This window comes from Chaetodon trifascialis, chromosome 21, assembly GCF_039877785.1.
Source record: "Chaetodon trifascialis isolate fChaTrf1 chromosome 21, fChaTrf1.hap1, whole genome shotgun sequence".
In the NCBI taxonomy this organism is placed as follows: Eukaryota; Metazoa; Chordata; class Actinopteri; order Chaetodontiformes; family Chaetodontidae; genus Chaetodon; species Chaetodon trifascialis.
This window is the reverse complement of record NC_092076.1, coordinates 5,939,624-5,951,432: the sequence shown is the minus strand read 5'-3', so window position 1 is coordinate 5,951,432 and position 11,809 is coordinate 5,939,624. Positions and strand designations below refer to the sequence as shown.

The 11,809-nt window shown below is 48.0% G+C and overlaps 1 protein-coding gene across 1 annotated transcript; it reads right to left on the bottom strand.

The window, feature by feature from the left end:
• LOC139350158 (synaptopodin 2-like protein) lies at positions 1 to 10,520 on the bottom strand. The gene is made up of 5 exons (XM_070991301.1): positions 10,419 to 10,520; positions 7,688 to 7,839; positions 7,284 to 7,583; positions 6,415 to 6,803; positions 1 to 2,916 (listed from the first exon to the last, which is right to left on the bottom strand). The coding sequence occupies exons 1-5, from the start codon at positions 10,518 to 10,520 to the stop codon at positions 176 to 178; spliced, it is 3,684 nt and encodes a 1,227-aa protein (XP_070847402.1). The 3' UTR covers positions 1 to 175.
• Between the last annotated feature and the right edge of the window lie 1,289 nt (positions 10,521 to 11,809).

Genomic DNA, 11,809 nt, shown 5'->3' with positions numbered 1-11,809 from the left:
TGTGCTACGTGGGTGGCCGAGCCCAATAGATCTTGTGATAAAACGTGGCTGATAAAACACTAAGCTGCAGGCTTGATTAACAACGTTACAATAGTAAAACAAATGGGCTTATTTAGAAAATGTTGCTCTGTGTTCCCATAGAGACATGGTTTGTTGTGTCCTCACCAGAGTCTGTTCAGTGCATAGTGGATCCGGGGCGCCAGACGCAAGGCTGCAGACCTAGGTTAGAAGTGCTGAACCTGGGCCTGGGGACCCTGGTAGGTTGAGCGCCGCTGGACGCCGGCCGGGAGGCGCCACCGGGGCCCAGGGGACTCAGATCTGGGGCGCTCTTAAATTGCCTGTTGGCCTGCGCACTGTTGGAGGGCTGAAGGTGGGAGAAAGTAGGGGACTGGACTGGGTTTTGAGCAGGAGCAGAGGAGAAGGCAGGGAGCTGAGGGAGTGGAGCTGTAGGAGCAGGAGGTGGTGGGGGAGACATAGGAGAGGTGGCCCACTGAGGTTGGTATGGTTGGGGTTGAGGCTGATAGGGTTGGTAGGGGGTGGGCCCAACTGTGGGTGGAGGAGATGTGACGTCAGAGCGCCACAGTGGTTCTCCGAGTGTCGTAGCTGAGCGAGGTACAATAACCTTGAGGGCGGGCCCTGTGGTTGTCGGTGGGGGCGTGGAGAAACGCTTTACCTCATATACTCGTGCGGTCTTCTGAGGACCACTTGTCATTCCTCGCTGCGGCTGCTGCTGCTGATAGGTGGAGGTGTCCTGGGGAACCCCACCCGCATAGCTGAACAGAGAGGAGTTGAGCTGGTAGGGCTGGTGGCTCATAATGTCCACTGACTTGATGCCCGCTTTCTGCCCTTTAGATCCAGCTGTCCCGGACTTCATCACCTCAGGCTTCTTCTGGGCCTTTGGAGGGCAGGAGGGAGAGAGAAGGGGGTTGTAGCTGATGGGAGGAGGAGCACGGATGTTGGATGAGTATTTCCAGGTGGCGGGGAGTGAAGGTGTGGGTGAGGGCTCCCTCATCTGGGCAGGAGAGTAAGGTGCTGCAGCAACAGAGGGAGCTCGCTCCACTACGTACCGATCCATTCTGTTCTGCCTGCGGGCAAACAGCTGACCTCCCTTCCCCGCCAACTGTGGCACCTGAGGGGTTTGCGGTTTGGGCGCTACAGGAGGTGGCCTGGGTCCTCGCTGAGCCTGCAAGAAGTTGCAAGCCTCTGCCCCCAGCCTCAGCCAGTCCTCCTCAGGCCCTGACTCATGACCGGTCTCCCCGCTGGGTGCAGCTCCAGGTTCAGCACCTGCTGCTCTCCCAAAGCGGTCGTCCATGTTCTGAACCATCGACATCAAGTCTGGATTGGGAGAAACAACTTGGTTCTTGACTGCAGAGAACATTGGCTTCTTGTTGCTACGACGATGGGCATCATGCAGGATACCAGTGCGAGCGGCAGGGACCGCGATGCGCTGCTCACGTGTACCCAGTGAATCAGCGGCAGTGGCCTGGGGAGGTGATGCAGTTGCCAAGGCAGCATGGGGGCCAGGAGTCAGTGCAGCTGTCATGTTGATGTAGGGGTGGGCAGATGGAGATGGAGAAGGTTGAATGGGAGGAAGAGGAGGAGGAGGAGTGGGCTCGGCATGGAGGGAGACTTGAGTCAGATCGGGGGGGTGTGGTGGAGAGATGGGAGCAGCAGAAATGCAGGTGGGGGGAGGTGGATGGATACGAGCAGGATGAGAGGGAAATGGCTGTGGAGCAGGAGGAGAGAAGGGTTGAGCTGGTGATGGACGAATGGACATGCTTTGAGGTGCAGAATGAGAGGACGGGGTGGCGGATGAAGCGTGCACAGCAGGCTGAGGGGAAAATGCTGATGGAATTGAGGCAGGCTGGGAGAAAGGTGCAGCAGACAGAGAGGAGGGAGGCGAGAGAGCTAAGGGGGGGGAGTTCACAGAGGCGGGAGTGTTGCTGTTGTTATTTCTGGGAGGGATGTACAGAGAGGCGCTAGACACCGCTCTCCTTGCATCTGGCCCTGAGGGATGGCGAGTAGGTTGGATAGTCACCATGGACACAGCTGTGGGTTTGGGTTGGGGAGGGCGAAACATCACAGAGGTTACAGATGCACGAGAAGGTGTAGGGCCTGGGGTGAAGGGCCGTGCAGTACGGTTCAGAACACCTTGATTTGGACTGAGGTTGGCGTTCAGGTGATGATCTGAGTCTGTGATTGGACTAGGATTAAGATCAGGGTTAGGACTAGGGTTAGGGTTGCCATGTTGCCCATTTTGACTTAGAAGGGGCATTTGAGAGGGTGGGCTCAGAACGACGTTAGCCCGACTGACAGCTACCGACCCCCCATTGGTCAGAGCCACAGCTGGAGGAGACATGTGTGCAGGGTGGTTGCTGATTGGCTGCTTTGTGATGCTGCCCTCCAGCCTTGAGCCCTGATAGGGTGAGCTCTCCAGCCCTGAAACCTCCAACCCTGGGCTTTGATTGACAGAGGTCACAAGTCCTGGAGTCTGATAGGCTGCAATGTCCAGCCCTGAGCTGTGATTGGTTGTTGGCGCTGTTGGAGTAGTTGGTGTGGTTGACGGGCAGGCAGAGCTTCTCCTGTCCAGCAGGTCTAGATAACCAGTATCCCACGTTGGGTCAAATGATGCAGAGAATCCCTCTTCATCAACTTCCGAGCCACTTAGGATGGAACTCCCACCTTCCTCCTCTGTCTCCCCTCCCGTCTCTCCTTCTGTCTCCCCTCCTCTATCTCCCTCACCTTTGCCGAAGCAGGTCAGTGTGTACTTCTTGGCCCTCTGCCGGCGTTTCTTGAACATAAGCACCCCTTTCGAGTTGGGGTTGGGAGCATCAGTCAGCAAAGAGGCGATAGAGCGGCATTTGGTACGAGCTTCTTTCACCTGTTTCTCCACCACACTCTCCCCACGCTGCAACTCTGCAAGACAGGAAGAGGAAACAGAGATAGAGAACAGAATAAATGTGCGGGAAAAAAACAGGAAACAAAGGAGAGAGCAGGTAATGGGAGATTTGATGGATACATAACAAGGCACAGGCGACAAATGATGGAAACAGCAGTGTGACAGGCCTCACTGACTGCGAGCAGTGGCTGATTCATACAGCATTATCTCAGTGAGGGCCTGCCATGAGGATTACCAGTGACAGACAGGAGTGAGTGTTGTGGATTTAGAACAAAGAATTCCTGCTGCTATCCAGAGTTGAGTCACGCACTCCTGGAAGGTTAGATCAGTGTCTCGCCTGCACAAATGCTTGTTTGTGCCCGTGTGTGTATGTGTGTGTGTACACATGTCCGTATCTCTGCTCAGTCCAAGGCTATTTGAGTCTTTTTAGTATCTTGGCTCACCTCACAGGAATATCCTCACAGCCTGTGCATACACATCCATAGTCGTTTACCAGGATATAACAAACACATACACAGTCCCGATAGTAAATTTGATATTTCAGTTGCAATGTTCAGATATTTCTGCAGCAAACTGAATGCCACCCTCCACAAGACTTCATGAAACAAGGCTTGAATGAGAATGAGAGCAAGGGTTTACAGCTCATTTAGACTCCACTCATGCAGGACGGTGCACAGAGATGTGCTTAAAGTGCTTAAAGATCTCACACTTAGCATGATAGCATGTTAACATTTAGGTAACTAGCACTAAACAAAAGAGGCTGGTGAGAATGTCATACGTATTGTAGGTATTAGGTCGCAAATTAAAAATGAGAGATCATTAACGTTATTACGAATGATCCTCGGGGGAACGTGAACGTCTGCACCAAATTTATGACAATTTGTCCAATAGCTTTAGAGGCATTTCACTCCAGAACCACTAATGTGAGCCTCATGATGAGGCAAGAAGAAAAAGCAGGAGAAATTTTAAAGTCATAAATATTTGTACCAATATCCATACCGATATCTGTAGACTGACTGACCAACTGACCAGCAGACTGACATCGCCGCCACTAGAACTAAGCTGCAAGCATGACTACAGAATATTTACAAGTTCATTTTTGGCATTATGTGTCCATCCCATGGTAAGCAATGTAGTTTCATCAAGCTGTTAAAGCAACAGGACTGACTCTTTGCCTGATATAATTTACCTTTATAGCATAAAACCACAAAATGAGATGCACAATCACAGGCAGACTCGCTAGCTTCCTCATTTCTCAATCATTTCAACATCAGGATCATCAGTCAAGTCCAATGAGAACAACAATGACAAATAACCTTGACATTAAAGTGCTGACGTAGCACAGAAATTTAGCAATTCCTCTTAATTTGCAAAAGAAAGACATTTCATTTCTAACTGATGTGCAGTTCTTCTAATTTGAGCACATAAACAAGATTTTGATGTGTCTTACCTGCGTACACGATGTGTGGGACTGTGTGTCCACCTAGATCTGAACCTGAAGGAGGTGTGAGGTCCCTCATCTCACAAGTGTGAGTGAGTGAGTGTGTGTGTGTGTGTCCTCAAACTCCCTCAGACCCTCCCACACACACCCTCACAGGGTCCATCTCTGCTCTAAACGAGCTACAGTTTAGTCTCTGTCTCCCAGCTCTTTCCTCAGGACACAGCCCATGTAAAGACCTTTGTCCAGCAACCCAAACCAACACATGATGTCAACCCACTATTCCTGTCTGTCTGACAGGCATCAAACACCTGTCCAGGGTCTGTCTCACACACACACACACACACACACACACACACACACACACACACACACACACACACACACACACACACACACACACACACAGGCACACAAGGACGGGAAGACCCCTCACCACAGGATATTTAGACAGCAGTGTCATTGAGTGTGTCTGTGTGTGTGTATTTGTGAGTGTGTGTATGAGTTCATAAAGCCAATTATAGTTTATAGAGGAAAGCTTGGTCGTAACTCTTCAGTGATGTGCCGTTCTCTGCTGCTGACACATCACACCTAACAAACACTGCACACACAGACACACAACTCTAGAGCAGCACAGCTAACAATCCCACATCCAAAGTCAAAGGCAGTGTGTGTGTGTGTGTGTGTGTGTGTAACGTGAGAAAGGGCAGGTCCCTGAACACCGCAGTCATCATTCATCCTATAGTAAAGCCCTAACCTATAAGTCGCTCAGGCCTTCGGCCTCGTGCACTGGAGGGCAGATCCCTCATTACTGTAACAGTCACTCATATGAATCACAGCTCAGTCAGTGCATAGCTATTCAGTTGGATCAAGTGTGATCGTTATTACCTTGTTGACATGATAAGTTAATTAGGCAAGGCTGATAAAACCTTATTTTAAAGAGCGGTTCAACATTTTTGGAAGAGTTAAATGAGAGGATTGATGCCTTTTCAGGTGTTTCTTCTTGCTAAATATATATAGCTCGCCACATAAAACAGCAAATTGTCATTTTACACTTTGCTTTTTGAACGGATCAAACAAACAAGATAAACGTGTTAATTAGTGAGCTTTAGAGGCGCTGATAGCCAGGTTTTGTTACCTTTGGATGGAGCCATGCAAACTTGTTTTATGCTAAGCTATGCTAACTCCCTCCTATGGCTTCATTTTTACCATGCAGACTGGTATCGATCCTCTCATCACCATCACAGTGAGAAATTATTTTCATCATCAATTCATTTCATGGTTCCCGATCTTTTGTGCTTACAACTTCTTCATACAAAGCAACATCTACCTGCGGCCCCTGGGTGATATTTACATATTAGACAGTTTTATTTAAATAATTTGAGGCCTGAAGAGACAAAACCATATGGCATTTCACCAGAAAAGAAGAAGAGCAGTAAATCCTCACACTGGACAAGCTGGAACCAGCAAATGTTTGGGATTTCTCCTCATATAAGACTTAAATCAGTTATCTTAATATTCTGTTGATTGACGAATCATTTCAGCGCTAGAATCATTTTACTGATACTGTGCACACGTGTGGCAAGAAGCACACACTGCAACACACACACACATTCTTGCAAACGCACACACTCATCCACCACATATTCAGCTGTGCGGCCTGTAAGTCAGAGTTGCGTCCAATGTGTCCATCAGAAGCTTCAATGCCTATAAATACAGCGAGTGAGGCAAATGCTCTGAATGCTGACAGAAGAGATAGATGGAGGCAGAATGCAGGAGGAGGGGGGAGGCAGAGTATCTGTGTGTGTGTGGGGGGGGGGGTATTGCACCCCATCACCACCAGTATTTGAATGTAACTGGATGCTCCAATTCTGGAACATCACCACTAGAGGGGGATATAAGCTATTGATTTAAGCTTGAAGACTTACTGCAGGTGATGCCTTCACAGACATCACGGGAATGTTTGGAATTTAAATGAACAAGTAAAAACGCTGTGGTCAAGACTGAAATAGTTGCATTAATATGAATAATACAGAAAAATACTATAATGATCATTATTATTGTTGTATATACTCACTCGCTTGCCGTGCTTTGTCCATGTAGGTGGTAGAGAGCTCATCGCTGACCGGGGTCAGCTGTGGTCCCACCATGGGCACCAGCTGTTTACTAGAGCCCAACATCAGAGCCTCTTTCGCACGTTCAGGAGACACAAGCGGTGGACAGGCCAGCCCGATGCAGCCCCCCGCCTCCTGGAAGCCGCTGTCCCCTTCTCCCTCTGCCTCCACCAACCCCTGATCCGGGGTCGGCGTGAGCGTGTGAGGGGTCAGAGTGTGAGGGGTGTGTGATGGGGTGGTCCACTCGGTCTGCAGGGGCTGGTAGACGAGCTCTCTGCGAGGGACGCCAACAAGACACTGACTCTCCCACTGCCCCTGCGTGGAAACCCCTGCATCTGTGGCGCTCTCATACCTTACAGGAAAGAGAACACAACAGATGTTAGGAGGTTGTCACGGTGGTTTAGTTGCCACATCATGCTCCTCTTCCTTTTACAATATTTAGAAAAAGACTGACTACATCGAAAATATCACACAAATTGTAAGGAATGAAAGATAGAAGGAAAACATCATAGATTCCTCTACGTAAGTTAAACAGATATCTGCTGCTGTACTGGCTGTTAAAGCCTGTTTAACAGGGATAAAATAATGATCTACAGCAACATCTCCAATGAGAATTTGGTATTGTACTATAGCTAAGGCTCATGGGAGATGTAGCTGTTGAATGCTAACAGAATAATGTTTGTATTTATTTCTTATTAATTTTACAGATTGTATTGTTAGTTGGTTTGAATGTGAACAGACAGCCTCAGTATGATGTTTCAGATTAAGGAGTCCTTCTATGGCAGAATACACTGAGAACAGGAAGTGGGGTGTGACTCCTGATCTCCCTCACCCGCTCATCTCTGAGGTCTCCTCCTCCTGGTTGTCATAGCGTGCGGGCGAGCGTGCGTGAGGAGGTGTGCGGCGTTGGCGACGGTGCGTGTGTGACTGCGTGTCAGCGTCGCTGTCCGTCTCTCCGTAGTAGGCCTCGCTGTCTGGAGGGGATGTGATGCCCCTGGGTATCCCGGTGGGGGAGAGGATGGAGGAACGGTGAGAGGGCAAGGGGGCCGCTGGGGGAGACAGGACCCTGATGGAGGAGCGGGGCGATGCAGAGCGACCAGAGTGAGATGAGGAGTGCAATCCAGAAGGGGCTCTGAAAACATGCAGATGACAAGGAGCCAAAGTGCATCAGATTGTTTGATATGGCTTCATGTAACAAAGACTGCGTGATGTTTGTATGTGAGGCCATGCTCTGACCTTTTAACCCTCAGGTTCAGTGTAGCGCTCTGTGTATCTATGAGGCTCATGGCCTCAGCATGGCTGAGCTCTGCACACAATTGTTGGCCAATAGCAACCAGCTCGTCATACTCCTTCAGTCCAGCTCTGCACGCTTTGCTGCGCCTGCGCACCTGCAGACATAGTGGCGTTAATGACACATTAATACTTGCAGCTGTGGTAAATATGTATATAAACATACTCATTTGGCATCACATTGTGTACTTTCCCACCTGATCTTCACCCTCCACTAGTTATTTAACTTTTCAGACCAGTGGTTTTTAGTCTTTTTTGCTTATGACCGACTTCACCTGCAGCAACATAAGTGATGATTACACACTAATGCATCCTTAATTATAATCCAATGTTATAGCGACTCTGAAATGGGCCATTCTCCATAAGCTCTTTTAGTACATTAAGTGTATTTTGATGCTAATACTTTCCTGCTTTAATACCTTTACTAAAGTAAGAATTTGAATGCAGGACTTTTCTTGTACTAGAGTATTTCTACATTGTGGTATTGCTACTTTTACTCAAATAAAATACTTCTTCCCCCACTGCAGTCAGTCAGGTTGATACTTCAGCGTACTTCCTGTAAAAATCCTACAGATTGTACAGTGTTAGTTGCTCTTTGGTCAAATGTCCTTAAACTCTGCGACTTGCACAGTAACTGACGTGTTCAGCCACAGACGGCTCTCTTCTACTGCCAGCCACCCTCATCCCTGTGTTGAAATAACTCATGAAGTCATGCAGCTGTTGCCGGAGGTCGCTAAGAGATGATGTCATAGGATCCTTCAGGAAGTATGTCTATATAGACTGATAGATGGGATAGACAGGGAGGCGAGTATTCTTGTCCACTGGAACAGGGAGATAAAACTCTCCTCTCTGTCTCCTCACATACACACTAATACACACACCTTATCGCTGAAAAAATGTTGAGAGGAGGAAAGTGTGTTCCCGCACCTACTTGGACTCTCAAGAGGAAACAGCATTTGGCTTTATCAGTATCTCTTGACCCATTAATCCCACTGAGGCGTCACACAAACGTGTGCAAGGACAAGCTATCTACCTAATACTAATGTACACACACATATACACACACGCAGCACAAGTGTACATCATGAAAGGGGGGTTTGAACAGCTGCCTCACCAGTCTGGACCAGGGGGGGATGCTTGTCAGTCACCATATGTTCCCCACATACCCAAAATAAAACCTCGCAGGGAAATCAACCACATTCCTAGATAGATGAAGAAAGACAGGCGCTACTGCGATTGTAAACACAGAAAAAAATACTTACAGTAAAATGTGTGTGTGTGCGTGTGTGTGTGTATCTGTATCTTTGTGTGTGAACAAGAGGCTTTTTTCCATGCTCAGCTTCCAGCTCCTCCTAAATGAGCTATTCTGATCCTCTCGTTTGCACTCCATTCCCAACTGGGCTTATCTGAGGTATGCCCAACTACACACACACACACACACACACACACACACACACACACACACACACACACAAAGGACAGGTCACAGTCACATACAGTCACCAACAAGAGGAAGCACACACTGATCAAACTCTCATTAAAGGTGACCTTATCTGCGTGAAAATCCAGGATAAAGAGAGGCCTTTGGTGCCAGAGCCACTCCACCTCCATTTCGAATCAGAGGCTACGACAGACTATGAGCGACGGGCCAACATTGAGTGTGAGCGAGGTCACATTCCTCCTCTCCAGAATAGATTTTCTTATTAGAGAGAACATTCTGGACTGTCAACAAATATAAACGCAGATACAAAAAAATTAAAACCAAACTAAAATATATTTATATATATTCCTGGGCTTAAAGTCGGCTCATTGTGTCAAAGCATTATGTGACGATGACAAACTGAAACAAGTTCATTATCGACTGTGTTCATGTTCACAGCGGACACGTTCATGCAATATGTGTGCGTGGCTGCGCACATACAGAAGAGTGATACTGAATGTATACGCATGCACTGACCTATTTAAAGGAACCCCTAATCTCTGCTAACGTATTATCATGATCAGGATGCAGCGATGAAACCTGAGTCGAGATCAAGCCCTAAACATGAGCTCAGGCTGTTCTCTGACCCACAAATCCGACTGAATCACAACAGAGAGGGCAAAATGGAAATTGGTAGTGGCCAAATGATTACGAGAAAACTGTGCTCTTGGTATATCCTAGAGGTTCTGTTGAGTGACATAGAGGGAAGATCGCTTGTGGTCAAATCCACTCAAGTAACAGCAGAAAAGCAGCTGACCAACATTAACTTAGATATAGAGGTTTAAGGTGAAAACACGACCTGATTGATATCCTGATTATAAGCATTTCAGTATGACTTTGCCCATCAAACAAGTCCCCCTCCAGTTCAGTGATGCTCCTCAATGTGAGGTCATTCTTATCTTTCTAAAACTAGCTGAGAACAAACTGCAAGTGAAAGCAGCATTACTGCACTCACAAAAGTACAGGTGTTTGAGAAAATTTACACTGACAGGAGTACCTGTGTTGGCTCATAGTGACACCAGTGCAATGAGCCACTGATGCATTTATTCAGATTTTATGCTGATGATAAAGTTTCAAACCAAAGCTCAAATTACAAACACAGCAAACCACAAGACTGACCATCAAAGCCTCGGGCCTCAATTAACAGCTGTCATGTTGTAAGTCTTGCCTGCATCATGCACACAGGTTTCACTATACCTTGGCCACCTGTAGAGGTTTTTGCTGCTCTGCTCCTCCCTGCAGTCTGAAGCCCCACGGGGCTCCTCCTGAGAGGGAGACCACAATCTCCTCCGCTACCATCCCTGCTCCCAGCCCACAGCCTGCTGTGTGTGCGTGTGTGTGCGTTGGGGTGTTTGAGTCGCTGTGCCCTTCTTCAGCCCCTCACACTCTGTGTGAGGATCAATGAGTGAGCATGAGACTCCTGTCTCCCGTTCTCCTCTACGACAAATCACTCCACCCATGAGGAGACAGGGGGTGGCTGGCTTTCATCTGCTTACACTGGAATGCTGTGTCGGAGGGTGGGCACTCGGGAGGGTGAGAAGGGGCAAAAGTCTGTGTGTGTGTGTGTGTGTGTGTGTGTGTGCATCCTCCTTCGTATTCAACACTTGCCATGTCACTCTCAAGCACTCTGTACAGGAGGGGATGCTTGCTGATATCCCCTCCCGAAATAACCACTGCCGCCACTCCCTCTTTGACCCCCAGCACAGCCGGCCTGGCCAGCAGCCACGGCTCACCAATTTGCCTTCATTCACTCACAGCACCCCAACCTTCAAGCACAGAAGGGGGGTGTGAGAGCGACGTGTTTTATGAATTTCAGTCTGTTTACTGCCTGTAGAGTTTAATAGCTTCAGAGTGGGTACTAGAGGGAGTTGTGATCCAGTGACCTGAATAATTTTAGAACCTTCTGCCTCACTTTGTGATAGCAGTGAAGAAACAAAATTTTAATAGATTATAACTGATAGTAAATATGATGGGCATGTTCCATGTTAGCAAGCCTTTCTCCTGCATTGGGCAAGTTGGTGACCATTGACTCTTATGCTGCTGTGCATCAGCTGCAACACCTCCGACCTTGCAGAAGAAAGGCCAAGGATTACAGAATTCTGGCAGCCAAAATGACTTGGCGTAACCGCGGGTTAAATCCGATCACCTGTTGAAACTCATGCCAGGTTTGTGCTGAATGGCCCGCTGAAATAACTCCAAAATGGACCTGATTGCAACTAAATGGAGCTGATTCTCAGCCCCAGCTTGCACCCCGAAAATGCAGCCAAATCTGGTAGCCATTTGTAGGCCGAGGCTGACTCATATTTGGTGCTGACACTGGCTCCTATCAGATAACTCCGTCTTGATGCATTATTATTATTTGATAGGTGACTGGGAGGTTCAACATGCCCACATTGACTCCGAGCCTTAGGCAAATTAAAGAAAGCTGATGTAGGCCTATGCCTCCATGGCAAACCTAGAGTGTGTGTATGTGTGTGTCTGCCTGTACACATAATATCCAATAAGTATGAATGTTTGAAATGTTAATAGCCAAAAGTGCTGCCTGGCTTCCTGGTAATAAAAATGCCGTCTCAAAAAAGTGTCAATCA